A 19,181-nucleotide genomic window follows, 5' to 3' on the forward strand; every position below is an offset into this window, starting at 1 on the left:
AGAGGAAGTAACCTCTGTGTGGGTGGATGGGTGGGTGGGAGGGAGGTTTGGGACACGAAATGGAAACCTCGGATTACAATTTACAATTCTCTGAGGACCTGAGTGAAAAATAAAACCCATTCTGTAAATGCTGAGAAAACGGTGAGAGTGACGGTTCCTCTGTGGAAGTCAACCAGAGCCAAGGCCATGGCACTGTGGGTGGTCCAGCTGCTCGAGGGGGGAGGGGAGGAAGTGTGGAAGGGCAATAGTATAAGGGGATTTGTTAGTGAGGGGAGTAGACAGGCGCTTTTGTGGCCGTAGATGTGACTCCAGGATGGTATGTTGCCTGCTGGATGGCAGGGTCAAGGATGTCACGGAACAGCTGCAGGGTATTCTGAAAGGGGAGGGTGAACAGCCAGAGGTCCTGGTCCATGTTAGGACCAATGACATAGGAAGAAAGAGAAATGAGGTCCTGCAAGCAGAATTTAAGGAGTTAGGCAGGAAATTGAAAAGCAGGACTTCATAGGCAGTAGTCTCCGGAATATTCCCAGCATCCTGCAGTAGAGAGTATAGGAACAGAAGGATAAAGCAGATAAATGCGTGGCTGGAGAGACGGTGCAGGAGGGAGGGCTTTAGATTCCTGGGACATTGGGATCATTTCCGGGGGAGGTGGGACCTGTACAAGTTGGACAGGTTACATCTGAACAGGAACGGGACCAACATCCTTGCGGGGAGGTTTATTAATGTTGTTGGGGTGGGTTTAAACTAAATTAGCAGGGGATTGGGGTCCTGAAAAGTAGTTCAGAGGGGAGAGAAGCTGAGATGGAATTAGAAGTTAAAACACTAGTGAGTGAGTCTGGAAGGCAGAGGCAATATAGGCTAGATAAGAAAGAAGTGAGTTTAGCAAGGTTACATGGAATATATTTTGATGCAAGGAGTCTGCAGAATAAGACACGTGGGAGTATGATATCAGAGCTATAACCAAGACTTGGCTAAAAGGGCAGGATTGGCAGCTCAGCATTCCTGGTTATAGGGTATTCAGACAAGATAGAGAGGGAGATAGGAGAGGAAGGGGGTTCACAATATTGATCGTGGAATCAATTAGCAGTGAGGAGGGATGATATCTTGGAAAGATCATCAAATAAGGCCATATGGGTGGAAGTAAAAAACACAAAAGGGGGTAAACACGCTGTTGGGTGTGTACTATAGGCCCCCAAACAAACAGTCAGGGAGAGATAGGAGATCAAATATGTAATCAAATTTCAGAGAAGTGTAAGAATAATAGCGCAGTATAGTAGGGGCATTTTAACTACCCAAATATTAACTGGGATAATTTTAGTGTACAAGGTAGGAAGGGAGCAAAATTCTTAAATTGCATCCAGGAGAACTTTTTTAGCCAGTACGTAGAAAGCCCAACAACGAGGGGGCAGTTCTGGACCTAATATTCGGAAATGAGACCAGGCAGGTGGAAAGCGTGTCAGTGTCAGGGGAGCATTTTGGAGATGGTGACCATAACTCAGTTAGATTTAGGATAGTTATGGAGAAGGATAAAGTTGGGCCAAGAATAAAAGTTCTAAACTGGGGAAAGGCTAATTTTACTAGATGAGATATGGTTTGGCCCAAGTGGACAGTGGGCTGGGAGCAGCCACTTGCAGATAAAACTGTGTCAGAGCAGTGGGAGGCATTCAAGGAGGAAATAGTGAGACTACAGGGCAAATATGTTCCCATAAAGACAAAGCAGGGGACCAAGTCTGGAGAACCCTGAATGTCAAAGGACATAAAAGTTAGGATTGAGAAAAAAAGAGAAGCTTATGGCAGATACCGAGGGCTCAATACGCCAGAGTCCCTGGAGGAGTATAAAAAGTGCAGAGGGGAACTTAAAAAGGAAAGTAGGAAAGCTAAGAGTGCATGAGAAAGCATTGGTAGGTAGAATAAAGGAAAACCCAACGGGTTTTTAAAAATATATAAAGAGCAAGAGAATAACTAGGGAAAGAGTCGGGCCAATTATGGACCATAGAGGTAATGTGTCTGTGGACCCAGAAGAGGTGGGTACAGTCCTCAATGAATACTTTGTGTCAGTCTTCACAATGGAAAAGGACGACGCAGATATAGACATCAGGGTGGAGGACTGTGAAATATTAGAGGAAATTAACATAGAGAGAGAGAGGAGGTACTAGTGGGTTTAGTGGCCTTAAAAGTAGATAAATCCGCAGGCCCAGATGAGATGTGTCCCAGGCTGTTGAGGGAGGCAAGGGAAGAGATATCAGGGGCCTTGCTAGTAATTTTCAACAGGTGAGGTGCCAGAGGACTGCTAACGTTGTCCTATTGTTAAAAAGGGAGGAAATTACAGGCCAGTCAGTCTAACCTTGGTGGTGGGGAAGTTACTAGAAAGAATTCTGAGGGACAGAATATATCTGCGCTTGGACAGACACAGAGTAATCAGGGATAGTCAGCATAGATTTGTTAAGGGAAGGTCGTGTTGACAAATTTCACTGAATTTTTTGAGGTGGTGACCAGGTGTGTTGATGAGGTTAATGCATTTGATGTGGTCGACATGGATTTTAGCAAGGCTTTTGATAAGGTCCCTCATAGCAGACTAGTCAAAAAAGTAAGAGCCCGTGGGATCCAAAGCAAAGTGGATCCAAAATTGGCTGAGAGGCAGGAAGCAGAGGGTAATGGTAAAGGGATGTTTCTGTGACTGGATGTCTGTTTCCAGTGGGGTCCCACAGGTCTCGATGCTGGGGCCCTTGCTTTTTGTGGTGTACATAAATGATTTGGACTTAAATGTAGGGGGTATAATCAAGAAGATTGCAGATGACACGAAAATTGGTAGAGTGGTAAATAGTGAGGAGGATAGCTGTAAACTGCAGGAGAATATCAATGGACAAGTCAGTGGATAGAGCAGTGGCAAATGGAATTTAACCTAGAAAAGCGTGAGGTTATGCACTTGGGGAGAGATAACAAGACAAGGGATTACACTATGAATGGTAGGACCCTGGAAAGTACTGAAGATCAGAGGGACCTTGGTGTGCATATCCACAGATCCCTGAAGGTAGCAGGGCAGGTCGATAAGGTGGTTAAGGCGGCATATGGGATACCTGTATTCTATATCTCAACTAATAAAGGCAAGAGCAGGGAGGTTATGCTGGAACTGTATAAAACGCTGGTTAGGCCACAACTGGAGTACTGCGTGCAGTTCTGGTCACCACATTTATAGGAAGGGTGTGATTGCACTGGAGTGGGTGCAGAGGAGATTTACCAGGATGCTGCCTGGGCTGGAGGGTCTGAGCTAGGAGGAAAGATTGGATAGGCTGGAGTTGTTTTCCTTGGAGCAGCAAAGGTTGAGAGGGGACCTGATAGAGGTGTGTAAGATTATGAGGGGCATAGATAGGGTGGATAGGAAGGCACTTTTTCCATTAGTAGAGGGGTCAATAACCAGGGGGCATAGATTTAAGGCATGAAGTAGAAAGCTAAGAGGGAAGTTGAGGAGAATATTTTTCACCTAGAGGGTGGTGGGAGTCTGGAACTCTCTGCCTGAAAGGGTGGTTGAGTCAGAAGCTCTCATAACATTTAATAAGTATTTAGATATTCACTTGCGTTTCCATAGCCTCCAGGGCTAAGGGCCATGCGCTGGAAAATGGGATTAGTGTAGTCAAATCTTTGTTGACTGGCACAAACACGATGGGCCAAATGGCCTCCTTCTGTGCTGTAAACGTCCATGAGTCTATGAGATAGTTATTCCGTTAGCCACAACTTTCCCAGAAGGTGAGTTAATGCTAGGTCCTAAAGATCTTGGAGAACTGTTTAACACTTGAGATAACATTTTATTTCTCTATAATCAAATGGTGTGTCCCCCAAGACATGATTTTCTAACTGTACCCACCTCCATTAATCATCCTTTGCCTCTGAGGCTGTACCCCAGCCACATTCTTCGAGTTCCTATCCAGGTGCCCAAAACTCCTGTAACAGAAAGTCACATCTCTCCATACTGAGTATCAAACTCCATCGGGTTACCCAAAAGTATGAAAACTCACCATAACCCCATCCCTGTATATAAACTGCACCAGAAATTTGCAAATGTCACAGGCCATAGTTACACCATCTCCTACCCCAGACCCCTCCAGTACCACTCTCCTTCCTCTGCTGCCAGTGCTGCACTTCCAGCCTCTTCTCTCAAGCCTCCTCCCTCCTCCTCTCCCCACCTCTCTTCCTCCCCTCAGCACCCTCCTCTCTCTCACCCCCACCCTTATACTCCCTCTGATCCCACTGTTCCCCCCCTCTCCTCCCCCCACCCTTGTCCTCCCTCACTTCTGCCCCCCCCCACCCAATCCCTCATCCTCCCCCCCCACCCAATCCTTCATCCCCCCCCCCCCACAATGCTCTCCCAGCAACAATACCTACAATCTGTCAGTTACAGCCGATTCAGACTCGAGTGTGCTCTGAATCTCCAGTAAAACTCCTGAAAAACAGACAGACAATTGTGCAGTTAGAACACAATCAAACTCTCACACTAACCCCCACCACTGGGGCATGCCCCTCCCCACCCCCACTCCACAGGCATGTAACACCCACAGACAGATAGATGTAGGCCAGAAACACCTGAGGAGACATAGTTTGGAAAACCTCTGACTACTTACTCTCATCATTAAGCAGTGCATGTTCCATGATCTCCACCGCTTTCCTTCCTGGTGGAAGAAATCGTAGATCAATTTGAGACCTCACTGACTACTGGGTCTATCATCTAATATTTTATATCATATATTTAATGGTATGGAGGTTTTTTGGTGTAACAGTACCGTCCCTACCTCTGGGTCAGAAACTCTGGGTTCAAATCCTGCTTCAGGACCAGATGCCACGGAAGGTGTGTTCATAATGTGGCCAAGCTTGTTGATTATTAGCCTGTAAATCCTTCCAATATACCTAATGGAAGGTGGTTAAGATTGGGAATGTTTCCTGGTCAGTCATACTGCAGAAGGTGGTACTAAAACATTAAATTGCTCCTCCCTCCTGACGAGTTGCTTTAAGGATGGGATTTCTCAGAAACTAAACCAAATAATTCCTGCTCTCAGTATTGCACAGTATTTTAGGGAATGACCAAAGTCAGCGACAGTTAGCAGGAGTTACGGTGGCCTGTCCCAGACATTTACTAGTCAGTTCTTCCTTCAATGAGAATGAGCCTGAGTGAGGTACCCAATTTTACAAACTTTACAGAAATCACAATACCGTGCAATGTGTGGCTTCAAGTGGCACTTGATGCCTGTAATAGACACCCGGAGTCTAAAACAAGAGTTTATAGGACAGAATCAGCACAATCTTTGCAATGGGTCAGGCATGGCTTTCAGCGAATGTCCCACTAGCCAAACCCATGCAATGCCTCAATTTCCTGAGCAGTAATGGGTGTTGAAATGGATACTACAATTAGTGAAGGCAAGGGAAAAAGATCAGGTCAGATCATTATCCAGAGAGTCAGTGACTGAGCACGTTCGAGTGTGAGCTTGTGCAAAAATGCCAGAAAAAGTGAGCAAGACAGACAGAATGAGAGTGAGAAATAGTGGAATCAGGATTGCAATGTGTGTGTTGCAGCCTAATGCTAATGGGGATATCAGGAAGGAATTCTCCCCTTGCATCTGCAGTGTGTTTACAGACATATTCTCTCTCAAGCATAGCAGGCTCTTTGTTCTCTGTCCAGATCCCACTGATAACAATATTCTCAGAATAGGCTGACTTTATCAGACTGACTTACCATCATCCTCACTCCTGCTCAATCCAGGCATCTGCTGCGAATGCTCCACTTCCCTGTGAATCAACAGTAATCAACATTCTCTTAAAGGATGTTTGTGTCTCCAAATAAAATATTACCGACAGATTCAACAGGAATGGCTTGGAACTCACTAAACACATCAGTACATGGAAAGGAGTTACTTGGCTGCACGTAATACAAGTCCCTAGTACAATTCAAACACAATAAGGTGTAGACTGAAAACAGAAAGAACTTAACATTTAAACATTATTTAAACATTTTTCGTGTCTTCAGAAAATCCCACAGAACTTCAGAGGCAACTCTGAATAATCAATGCAGTAGCTTATTAGGAGTGTTACTTTCTGTCCAGGTCAGACTTTCGTGCTTTATAAGTATTTAGCATTTACTCCCAGGGAGGAGTAAAGGGTCAAAGCCCTGCTTGCAGCATGGCAATGGATTTGGATGACACAAACATTCACATTGACTCAACTACTGACAACAGTGACTGCAGTGGATCACCAGACTAGACATCTCAAGTCAGCAGACAGCGAACAGCACCATTACAACCTCAAGTCCAGAACCAAGACACCCTCCATTGGAGGAATGACCTCTACACATCACCAAACAGACACACACTCCTGGAGATTGAGCCTGAAGTCCAAGGAACACATGAATAGGAGGTAGCTATTTAGCCTCTTGAGTCTGTTCTGCCATTCAATGAGATCATGGCTGCCTTTATATCCCTTGGAACCTTTTGGTTAACAGAAATAGATTAATCTCAAATTCAACATTTACAACCGATCAATTGCTGTTTTCAGTCCTCCGCTGGAGGCAGGAACATTGCTGAATGTCAGGACCAGTGGGATTAAACAAATGAGAAAGTCACTGTGACTTTCAGTTCCTGACTCACCCCCCTGGAGTGAGCGACTGGGCTGAGTATGTCAGACTTACATGGAATTGGCTTTTATGACAGCTCCATCTTGCACTGCTCTCCGTTGGGAAGTCCTAATTCCAACTCCCTCATCAATGTCAATGACGCATCGCGGTTCCACTACCCACTTCGATGAAACTGAGAACCTCTCAAACTCCGAGGGAGAAATGAGGTAAAAACCTGAAATTGCAGAAACAGATATTGCAGGATTAGTCACTGATGTTCCAGGTGACATGAACATCCTCCAGACACTTGCAGGCAATCCAGATGGAACCTGGAGCAAGTGTCCAAAGACAAAAGCACTGAAATTGTGTGAGATAATGTTAGGAACTAGAAATAGTTTTAAGTAATTTACATTTGTATTGGTGGGTGTTAGGAATAAGCTATAACTTTAAGTTTAAGATTTAGCTTTTAAGTTAGAGTTTAATTTATACGTTTTATTTGTGAGTTAAAAGGGTGAAATCTGGGTCTAGTTTCATTTAGAATTTTTCTCTGGGAGAATGTCACCTGCAAGTCTGTGGGTTTGTTTGTATAACTGCATTTTAATGAGGTTTTATGACCCTTGAAGTGGATTAGGGAAGTTAAAACGAAGTAGGGAACGCTCTGCTGTTGCCTAGCAACAGGGGCCAGAAAAACAGAAACAACAAAGCAGTTTGAGTTTAGTTGGTAGGATCATTCCACAGAAACTGCCAGAGCAGGCAAGAAGGGAGCTGCAGGGAATAGGTCCCAAAAGAGAAGCAGAAAGTCCCAGAAACCAATGAATGGGGACAAAAGAAAGCCCCAGGAAGACAGTTAAGTCAAGGAACAAGAACAGGAATAGGGAACAGGTCCTGTTTAGTGGAAGTGAGAGCAATGAACAGAGGGAAGGCTTTGAATTAAAGAGAGAAAGCTGCAGGAAGCCGGCTTAAGGCAAAGTGAGCTTGCAAGCAGCCAGAAGATCCAAGGATCCAGACAAAAGTTGGTGACTCTGTACTATGGGCACATGAAGCAGTGGTGTTCTGTTGGCATGGCTGAGTATCTGAGAGAGACTGTGTGGAAGACGGGGCTTGAATGCACGTTGCAATCCAGGGCACAGGGACATAGGAAGGAGGGTTCAAAACCCTTGAGGTGGGTCCTTGTGGAAGGCACCGGAGACAAAGTATCATTTGGGAGAAGATTCCAAAGTGAGTTCTCAAGAGTGGAGTTTGGGAACCCTCGTGTGAAAGATGGAGTTCAGTGAGACCAGTTGGCTCCGGTGTGACAAGTGCCTGCAGCTGATGAAAGATCCATAGTATCTTTGGGGTGGCATCTGTCACTTGGTTTCAGAGTATGGTGTGTCTGACCACAGGTCGCCAATTGGTTTACATGGACTGTATACTTACTGTGAATATTAGAGTATAAGATAGCTTTTGTAACTTGTGTTATCCTTACAAATCTGTACATATCTGTAAAGGGTATAATTGTGGACGAAGGAGTATTGTAATATAGTTAGTCTTTTCTTGTTTAATAAATCGTTTTAGTCTTTTGTTAAAAGATCATCAACTGACTCCTGTGACTTTGTTCTATAGCCACCCTCCATATATCTGAATAAAAAATAAAAGTTAGAATCTATCAAGTTGGGTTCCACCCTGAGATCCAATTTGTCAAGTAGTAACATCAGCTGGGATCAGAACAATAAGGAATCAGGTAATTATAGATCATTTTATGCTTTATAGTGAAATGTAAATGCTTCTTGGCCACTTTAAATGGCTGGAATTAGACATCAAAGGGGTAGAAATATTAGTTTTCCCTTTGTTTACCTTTATTACCTTTAGCGATGCTTTGTATAAAATCACCAAAGTGACGTCAGCATTTCAGCATTCAATGCAGTTTTGTTTGATTCTTTCATGGGATGTGAGCATCGCTGAATAGGCCAGCATTTTTATTACCCATTCTATTGCTCTTGAGGTGGTGGTGGTGAGCTACCTTTTTGAACTGCTGCAGTCCATCTGGTGTAGGTACACTGACAGTGCTGTTAAGGAGGGAGTTCCAGGAGTATGACCCAATGACAGTGAAGGGACAGTGATATAACACCAAGTCAGGATGGTGTGGCTTGGAGGGAACTTCCAGGTGGTGGTGTTCCCATGCATCCTTCTGGATGGTAGAGGTCACAGGTTTGGAAGATGCTGTAGAAGGAGCCTTGGTGAGTTGCTGTAGTGCATTTTGTAAATGATACACACTGCTGCCACTATGCTAGAGGGAGTGGATGTTCAAGGTGGTGGCTGGAATGTCAATCAAGCAGGCTGCTTTGTCCTGGATGGTCTCCAGCTTCTTGAGTGTTGTTGGAACCACATTTATCCAGGTAAGTGGACAGTATTCCATCACACGTGGACTGCCGCAGTTCAAGAAGGCAGCTCACCATTGCCTTCTCACGGGCAAGTAGGCCTAGCTAGCAATTCTCACATTCCATAAATGAATAAAATAAACTCCTGACTTGTGCCTTTTAGATGGTGGATAGGCTTTGGGGAGTCAGGTGATGAATTACTGTCTACAGAATTCCCAGCCTCTGACCTGCTCTTGTAGCCACAGTATTTATATGGCTGATCCAGTTCAGTTTCTGGTCAATGGTAACCCCCAGGATGTTGATAGTGGAGGATTCAGCAATGGTAATGCTATTGAGTGTTAAGGGGAGATGGTTGGATTCTCTCTTGTTGAAGATGGTCATTGCCTGGTACTTATGAGCCCAAGCCTGAATGCTGTCCAGGTCTTGCTGCTTACAGACATGGACTGCTTCAGTATCTGAGTCGTCACGAGTGGTGCTGAACATTGTGCAAATACCAGCAAACAACCCCACTTCTGACCTTATGATGGAAGGAAGGTCATTGATGAAGCAGCTGAAGATTGTTGGGCCGAGGACACTACCCTGAGGAACTCCTGCAGTGATGTCCTGGAACTGAGATGATTGACCTCCAACAACCACAACCATCTTCCTTTATGCTAGGTATGACCAGTGGAGAGCTTTCCCCCTGATTCCCAATGACTCCAGTTTTGCTAGGGCTCCTTGATGCTATACTTGGTCAAAGGCTACCTTGATGTCAAAGGCAGTCATTCTCACTTCACCTCGAGTTCAGGTCTTTTGTCCATGTTTGGACCAAGGCTGTAATGAGGTCAGGGGCTGAGTGGTCTGATGGAACCCAAACTGAGCGTCACTTAGCAGGTTATTGCTAAGTAAGTGCCGTTTGATGGCATTGTTGACTACCCCTTCTGTCACATTGCAGATGATAGAGTGTAGGCTGATAGGCTGGTAATTTGGCCAGGTTGGATTTGTCCTGCTTTTTGTGGACAGGACATACCTGGGCAATTTTCCAGCGTTGTAGCTGTACTGAAACAGTTTGGGTAAGGGTGCAGCTAGTTCTGGAGCACAAATCTTCAGTACTATTGCTGGAATGTTGTCAGGGCCCATAACCTTTGCAGTATCCAGTGCCTTCAGCTGTTTCTTCACCTCACATGGAGTGAATCAAATTGGCTGAAGACTGACACCTATGATGGTTGGGATGTCAGGAAGAGACTGAGATGGATCATCTGCTTCAGCCTGGTCTCTGGCACTGATGTTCTGGGCGCCCCCATCATGGAGGATGGGGATATTTGTGGAGCCTCCTCCTCTAGTTAGTTGTTTAATTATCTACCACCAGTCATGACTGGATGTGGTAGGACTGCAGAGCTTAGATCTGATCCATTGGTTGTGGATTGCTTAGCTTTGTCCATCACATGCTGCTTCCACTGTTTGGCATGTGAGTAGTCCTGTGCTGTAGCTTCACCAGGTTGACACCTCATTTTTAGGCATGCCCGGTGCCGCTCCTGCACAGCTTCCTGCACTCTTCATTGAACCAGGCTTCACTGAACCAGTAATGGTGGAGTAGGGGATATGCAGTTACAGATTGTGGTTGTATACAATTCTGCTGCTGATGGCCCATGGTGCCTTATCGATGCCCAGTTTTGGAGTTGCTAGATATGTTTGAAAGTTGATGCATATAATACAGGACATGGTCCAAACTAACAACAGAACATGACATTGCTTCGCTTTGCATGTATATAATTCAGCAAAGGACTACAGTTTACAAAGCACTGCCATTTTCCAAAGTGACACCATTCAAACTCACCACCAGCTTCTTAAAGGAAGAAGATGCGACCCAAGGCAAGGTGGAAGGGGAGGTAACTGGTACACTAGAAGAATTTACAATTGAGAAGGAAGAGGTGTTAAAAAGGCTATCTTAACATAAAATAGATGAAACCAGGACCAGATGAGATGTATCCATGGGTACTGACAGAAATGAGAGTGGAAATTGCAGAGGCACTAGTGATAATGTTCACGTCTTCTTTAGACACAGGGAAGGTGCCAGGGGACTGGGGAATTGCGAATGTTACATCCTTGTTCAAAAAGGGGTGCAAGGACAAAGCCGGCAACTACAGACTAGTCAGTTTGACTTCACTGGCAGGGAAACTTCTGGAAATTATAGTTTGGGCAAAATGAATAATCACTTAGACAAGTGCAGGATAATTAAGGAAAGCCAGCCTGGATTCATTAAGGGAAAATCAAGTTTAACTAACTTGGAGTTTTCTGAAGAGGTAACAGAGAAGGTTGATAAGGGCAATGCTGTTGATGTGGTGTATAAGGATTTTCAAAAGGTATTTGATACAGTGTCATGCAACAGACTTGTGAACAAAATTCTATCTCATGGAATAAAAGGGAAAGTAGACCCATGGATAAGAAATTGGCTAAATGACAGGAAACAGAGTAGCGATAAATGATTGATTTTCAGATTGGAAGAAGCTTTGTAATGGAGTTCCCCAGGGGTCAGTGTTGGGACCCCTGCTTTTCCTGATATATATTAATAACCTAGAGTTGTGGCATTCAGGGTATGATTTCAAAATTTGCAGACGGTACGAAGGTTGTCAACTGTGATGATGATAGTCTTGAACTTCAAAAGGACAGACATGCTGGTGGATTGGACAGACAAGTGGCAGATGAAGGTCAATGCAGAGAAGTGTGAGGTGATTCATTTTGGCAGGAAGAATATGGAGAGACAGTATAAAATAAAGGGAGAAACTCTAAAGGGAGGTGCAGGCACAGAGAGACCTCAATGATCTATGTACATGTACACTGAAGATGCAGGGCATGTTGAGAGAGCAGTGAATAAAGCATTTGGTGTCTTAGGCTTTATTAAGAGGGGCATTGAGTATAAGAGTAAAGCGATCATGCTGAACTTGTATAAGACACCAGTTAGACCTCATCTGGAATACTGCATCCAGTTCTGGGCACCATACTTGAGGGAGGATGTGAAGGCATTGAAAAGAGTACAGAGGAGATTCACAAGAATGATTCCAGGGATAAAGAACTGTAGCCATGAGGATAGACTAGAGGTTTGGACTGTTTTCCTTGGAGAAAAGGCAGCTCAGAGGAGACTTGATAGAGGTATTCAAAATCTTGAGGGGCATAGAGGGTGTAAATCGTGAGTAACTGTTACCACTCAAGAAAGCATCAAGAACTAGAGGGCAAAGATGATTCAAAATAATTAGCAAAAGGAATAAAAGTACTGAGAGGAAAAACTTTTTCACCCAGAGGGTGGTTGTAGTCTGGAACAAACTTCCTGAGGTGGTGGTGGAGGAAGGTTTGATCGAGGTATTTAAAAGGAAATTGGATTTCTATCTGAAAAGAAAGATTGTGCAGGGATAAGGCAGGAGAATGGTACTAGGTAGAATGCTGTTTCAGAGAGCCATTGCAGACTTGATGGGCCGAGTATGCACCATAAGCATTCAGTGATTCTGAGCAATAGAGCTGCATAGCAATATTTGGTATGTTATTAAAGTTCTCCCAGATTAACATATAATAATTAAATTAAAAACATATTTTCATATTTATTTGAAGTATTTTGTAAAAATGTTATTTTCTGTACTCATGTAGGTTTCATCTAAATTCTCTATACTCCCTGGTGGCAACAGATTCCTTGAAGCCCCTCTCCCCCACCCACACACTGTAATTAGCGCATCACCCCAAGTCCCCTGTCTCTCTCTGGGGATGTGGCCTTTGCATCTCCCAATCATAGAAAGTCAGTCAGATTGGCGGCAGATTCAAAAGAGAGAAGCGGATTAACCGTCCCCCCTGGACCAGATGGAGGGTGGAATTCTGCCGATGGGTGGAAATTTCTCATCGCTGGATGAAACCACAAGTGGGAGGTGGGGGGGGAAGGAAACAGCGGGGAGGGAGAGCCATTAGGATTTGGGAGGATGCAGACCAAGAGTGTTCATTTTATGGATTATGATTTACTACGTGATAGATTAGGAATTTCTCGTTCTAAAATAAAATTATTGCTCAGCAGATTTGTTATTACACAGGGTCCTGGTAATTCACTCTGCTTCCTTGAACAAAACCTGCAGCCCCAGCTTGGCTGAAGTACTGCATTCTGATTGTATCAGAAAGCTGATATAAACTACTCACTTAGAAAAACCATTTTCCAATTAATGCAGGTTTTGCCAGTGAGTGAATTCCTCTCGTATGGTATAGGACAACACAAGCCAGCACCATGAAACCTTACCTTGCCCAGACTTTGTGAAGACGCAAGATGCAATTCCACTGACGTCCTCTTTCCTGATGCATTCGTACCGAACTTGAGTTCGAAGCACAGGGAGAGAAACGACTTGAATATCACCGAGGTTTGTCAGCACCAGAAGCCCATTCTCACTGTAATCCTCCACTCGACTACTGCTGAAACTGGCCACTGACACTTTCCGCACCCGGGACCCTTCCAGTGCCGTCAGCTTCAATTTAGTTTTCGTGCTGACTTTTGGTAGTGTGAATATCTGTCAACAGAGAGGAGGATAATTAGAGCACTTCGCAGTTGAACCAGACACGACTGCTCATTGTACAGGGCAGGTTTGTGGGGTGGTTGAACAGCAGCAGAGTGCAGAGCTTATGGCTAATGTCTAGAACTCTAGTTCAGATGTCAAAGGATAATACAGCATTTAATGAAGACAGTGCCAGAGCTGGGAAATAGAGCAGTAGGACACAGGGAGTCCTATGACTGCAACAACTGCACCTTCTCAAAGACCAGCATGCACAACATTGTGTACATAGCTAAAACAAAACAAGTGCTTTCTTGACTGGAAGGCTGTTTCTAATGGGGCGCTATACTGGGTCTCTTGCTGTTTGTGGTATATATCAGGATTTAGACTTAAATGCAGGGGTTACGATTAAGAAGTTTGCAGATTATATGAAAGTTGCTGTGTGGTTGATAGTGAGAAAGATAGCTGTCAACTGCAGGAAAATATAAATGGACAGGTCAGGTGGGCAGAAAACTGGCAAATGGAATCCAGAGAAGTGTGAGGTAATGCATTTGGGGATGACAAGGCAAGGAATACACAATAAATGGTAGGATACTGAGAATTGTAGATGAATAGCGGGACCCTGGAGTGCATGTTCACAGATCCATAAAGGCAACAGGGCAGGTAGCTAAGGTGGTCAAGCAGGCATAGGGGATACTTTCCTTTATTGGCCGAGGATAAGAGAAGAGAGGCTGTGCTACATCTGCATAGGGTACTGGATGGTGTGGCATATCTTGAGCGCTGTTGGAGCTGCTCTCATCCAGGCAATTGGAAAATATTCCATCGCACTCCTGACTTGTGCCTTGTAGATGGTGAACAGGCTTTGGGGAGTCAGGAGGGGAGTGATTCGCCACAGAAATCCCAGCTTCTGACTTGCTCTTGGAGGCACAGTATTTCTATGGATGATCCAGTTCAGTTTCTGGTCAATGGTATCTGTGTGTTGTTGATAGTGGGGGATTCATCGATGGTAATGCCATCGAATGTCAAGGGGTGATGGTTAGATTGTCTATTGTTGGACATGCTTATTGCCTTGTGATTTGTGTGGCATGGATGTTATTTGCCACCTGTCAGCCCAAGCCTAAATGTTTTCTAAGTCCTGCTGCATATGGACATGGAGTGCTTTAGTATCTGAGGAGTTACGAATGGTACTGAACATCATGCAATCATCAGCAAACATCTCCATTTCTGACCTTATGTTGGCGGGAAGGTCATTGATGAAGCAGCTGAAGATGGTTGGGCCAAGGACACTACCGTGAGGAACTCCTGCAGTGATGTCCTTGGACTGATGCAATTGACCAACGACTACAACCATCTTCCTTTGTGCAAGGTATGACTCCAACCGGTGGAGAGTTTTCCACTTGATTTCCATTGACTCATTTTGCTAGGGTTCTTTGATGCCACACTCAGCAAATAAAGTCTTGGTGTCAAAGGCAGTCACTCCCTCACTGTTCCAGGAATGGAGAATTATTGACGTGAGCAAAAATTAGACAGGCTAGGTTGTTTTCCTCTGGAGCAGAGGAGGCACAGGGAAGATTTAATTGAGGTGTATAAAATTGAGGCATTTAGATACAGTGGGTATGAAGGACCCTTTTCCATTAGCAGAGAGATCAATAACCAGAGGCCACAGATTTAAAGTAATTGGTAGATGGATGAGGGGACTTGGGAGTAATTTTTCACCAGGTGGGTGGATCTGGAACTGACTGCCAAATGGGTGCTAGATACAGAAACCCTCACTGCATTTATTAAGTATTTGGACATGCACTTGCAGTGCTGTAATCTACAGGGCTATGGATCAAGAGCTGGAAGGTGGGATTAGACTAAATGACTCTTTTAGCCAGCACAGATACGAAGGGCTGAAAATGGCTTCCTTCTCTGCCATAAATCTTCTATGTTTCTATGACATTCAACCAAGGAGGCAGTAAAGAACATGAATCCCATGGATAAAAGCAAAAAACCTGCGGATGCTGGAAATCCAAAACAAAAATAAAAATACCTGGAAAAATTCAGCAGGTCTGACAGCATCTGCGGAGTGGAACATAGTTAACGTTTCGACTCCATATGACTCTTCAACAGAACTAAGGAAAAATAGAAAAGAGGTGAAATATAAGCTGGTTTAAGGGGGGTTGGGACAGGTAGAGCTGGATAGAGGGCCAGTGATAGGTGGAGATAACCAGAAGATGTCATAGACAAAAGGACAAAGAGGTGTTGAAGGTACCTCGTTGTCCTTTTGTCTATCTCCACCTATCACTGGCCCTCTATCCAGCTCTACCTGCCCCACCTTAAACCAACTTATATTTCCCTTCTTTTCTATTTTTCCTCAGTTCTGTTGAAGAGTCATATGGACTCGAAACGTTAACTGTGTTCCACTCCGCAGATGCTGTCAGACCTGCTGAGTTTTTCCAGGTATTTTTATTTTTGTTATGAGTCCCATGGGGATATGGTGGTCATAAAGAAACTGATAAAACAATTAATAGGATCACTGAACGGCTAGAGAAAAAAAATGTTGTAGGTACTTCAGATGTTAGTTAGACCACCCTTACAGTATGTTGTATATGAATATGAAAATATAAGAGCCCTAGAAAGAGGACAATGAAGATTCACCAGAATGAGATTGAGAAATTAAGTGACATGAAAAGGGGAGAGCACTGTGTTTGGGTATAATTTATACCTCCACTTCTCAGAGGTGGATAAAGGGGAACCTGTAGATGTGGTGTACTTGAATTTCCAAAAGGCATTTGAGAAGGTGCCACAGCAAAGATTACTTCATAAGATAAGACCACATGGTGTAGGGGGTATCATATTAGCAAGGATAGAGGATTAGTTAGCTAACATGAAGCAGAGAGTAGGGATAAATGGATCTTTTTTGGGGTTGGTAAACTGTAACTAGTAGAGTGCCATGGCAATCAGTGCTGGGGCCTCAACTGTTTACAATCTATATCAATGACTGGGATTACGGGATTAAATTTGCCGATGACACAAACATAGGCAGGAGAGTGAGTTGTGAAGAGGGCACAAGGAGTCTGCAAAGGGATATAGACAGGTTAAGCGAGTGGGCAAACATTTGGCAGATGGAACATAATATGGGGAAAATGTAAACTTGTCCCCTTTGACGTGAAAGCAGCATATTATTTAAAGAGAGAGAGACGACTGTAGAACTCGGTGCAGAGGGATCAGAGTGTCCTGGTATATGAATTACAAAAGGTTAGTTTGCAGATACAGTAATTGATTAAGAATGCAAATAGAATGTTGGTGTTTATTGCAAGGGGAATGGAATATAAAAGTAGGGAAATTTTACTGCAGCTGTACAGGACCTCAGTTAGAGGTGTATGTACTGTGTACAGTTATGGTCTCCTTATCTGACAAAAGATATAATTGTGTTAGAAGCACTTTAGAGCAGGTTCACTCAAGATAAAGGGCTTATTTTATGAAGACAGGTTGAACAGGGTGGGCTTTGACCCACTGGAGTTTAGAAGAATGAAAGGTGATCTTATTGAAATATACAAGATCCTGAGGGGAATTGATATGTTGGATACCGGGAGGATGCTCCCTTTTGTGGGAGGACATTAGAACTAGGGGACACAATTTAAGAATAAGAGGTTTCCCTTTTAAGACTGAGATGGAGATGTTTTTCCTGCTCTCAGAGGGTCATTAGTCTGTGGAATTCTCTTCTCCAGAAAACAGTGGAGGCTGGGTCATTGACTTTATTCAAGGCTGAGTTAAAGGGATTTTTGATATGGTTATTTGGGGGAGAACGAGAGTGCGAGACAGACAGTCAGGCAGGAAGGTGGAGTTGAGACCACAATCAGATCAGCCATGATCGTATTGAATGGCAGAGCAGAGTTGAAAGGCTGAGTGGCCTATTCCTGCTTCTTAGTCCCAATGAGTACAGCAGGTTCCTTAATCTGGATGTGTTTGAAATAAACCAACTTCAAAATTTGCTGATTGCCCAGGTTTATCGATAAGGTAAACCAAAAACCCAACTGGAAAGCGGCATTTGATCTGGAATGTTTTATTTTAATTGAGGACTTATGGTGATCTCTGACGCTGTGTTTTTGAACAATAAGCTTCAAGACTGAAAGCTGGAGCAATGTGTTCAGTAACAGGGAAAGGTTGAAAGACAATGGCCGGATGGACTGACTCCTCTTTGTGATTCAGTTTGTGGGATCGAACCAATTACCTTGAACTGCTCCTCAGATATGACCAGCAGCATGTGGTTCCCATGCATGTCCGGGCTCTTGGAAAGGTCATGTGCTGCTTCTAGTGGTTCAGGGAGGAGAATTCCTCGACCATCCAATATAAAGATACCAACCACAGGGGCTCTGTGCATTAATTGGATTTCCTTTGCTGTAAAGATAGTGGAATAAGTTAACGTGGTGTGTGAGTGAAATGATTCTGGAGTTTCACCTTAAAATTTCTGCATAGATTTTGCAATGGTCAAACAACTGATAAATATCATTGGAACACAAGTGTTTCGATCTCAAATTCAAAGGGTATGAAGCTGGTATTTTTCTACTACATGTAATACAGTAAAAACACACACTGCTCTCCACTGCCCCCTTCCCCTATCCTCAGTATTCACTCCCTTGGATTCAGTCTCTCTTTCTTATTTCCCAAAGTTAGTTTTGTACCATCTGCCCATCCATGAGATAAGGATCCCAATGATTTGAGCTGTGTCCATTAGCAAGAATGGTAATGCAAGACACCCCAGTCTGGTTGAGGGTCAGTGAAGTGGATAAACTGGGCCAAACAAATTTTAAAAGTTGGTTTATTTCAAAAACACACAAATGAAAGAACTATACTGTTAAGGTGCTAATCTCCATCACATATTAAACATACGTGGATAACAATGAATGTATTGTTTAATGGCAGGGATCAGGTGGGTTACTTTCTTCATACTGTCTGTGACAGGCAGTCTGTGGACAGCATAGATGTAGCAAATTCTGTACTGTTTCCCTGGTGTTTGAAGGGGTTTAGCTCTTTTATTGAAGTTGGAGAGATTGTGAGTGACAAAGAACCAATTCTATTGTAAGTGCTTTGATTGGATGAATGAAAATCCATTTGGCTCATACAACGTTACTTTGCCCCACAGCAGACTGACTTCATCAAATACAAAGGAAGAAGGGATTCTGTATTTAGTTGTACTGAAGCATGAAGCATTCATTGATTTGTTGACAATTTTCTTTGATAATAAGACAGCAACATCAAGGAATGTCTGATGATCTGGGAATGAGAACGTCTGAGACACCCCAAAGTGTTGTTCCCTATAAATTCAGAGGTGTGGCAGGAGCTCAGAGATAGCAAGGGACAAGCTGGTTTCCTCAGGAAGTTTGTATAGGGTAGAGACAGCGACTTTCATAATCAATATAAAAATGAACATCACATACAACAGATAACCAACCCATTACGGATGAAGTTTGTGAAATAGTATACATTCAGTAACTGCCACTCGCTTTGGCTTTTAGGGTGATTTGGTTATAAATAAAGTGATTTTAAAGAGTAGAGACAAGGCAAGAGAGGCAGGTATTAATATGGGAAATGATAAACAGACTGTGACAGAAAGGGACTGAGTACAATTCTAAGAGTAAATCAGCAGATAAGATTAGACGTTACAAAAATAATAAAAGGATAAAACTAAAGGGTCTGTATCTAAACTCACGTAGCATTTATGCTGTTCTTTATATTCTTTCCAGTCTT

At 43.6% G+C, this 19,181-nt stretch overlaps 1 protein-coding gene across 1 annotated transcript in view; it reads right to left on the reverse strand.

Moving 5' to 3' along the window:
- llgl2 (LLGL scribble cell polarity complex component 2) overlaps positions 1 to 19,181 on the reverse strand; it is a 187,104-nt gene that overhangs the window by 850 nt on the left and 167,073 nt on the right. Inside the window, exons 19-25 of the mRNA XM_041217423.1 lie at positions 17,665 to 17,831; positions 13,202 to 13,466; positions 6,671 to 6,830; positions 5,723 to 5,775; positions 4,617 to 4,664; positions 4,381 to 4,438; positions 3,863 to 3,939 (exon numbers count right to left, since the gene is read on the reverse strand). Of these exons, the coding sequence (XP_041073357.1) occupies positions 3,863 to 3,939; positions 4,381 to 4,438; positions 4,617 to 4,664; positions 5,723 to 5,775; positions 6,671 to 6,830; positions 13,202 to 13,466; positions 17,665 to 17,831 (828 nt within the window). The remainder of the gene's footprint in view (positions 1 to 3,862; positions 3,940 to 4,380; positions 4,439 to 4,616; positions 4,665 to 5,722; positions 5,776 to 6,670; positions 6,831 to 13,201; positions 13,467 to 17,664; positions 17,832 to 19,181) is intronic.

This window comes from Carcharodon carcharias, chromosome 22, assembly GCF_017639515.1.
Source record: "Carcharodon carcharias isolate sCarCar2 chromosome 22, sCarCar2.pri, whole genome shotgun sequence".
In the NCBI taxonomy this organism is placed as follows: domain Eukaryota; kingdom Metazoa; phylum Chordata; class Chondrichthyes; order Lamniformes; family Lamnidae; genus Carcharodon; species Carcharodon carcharias.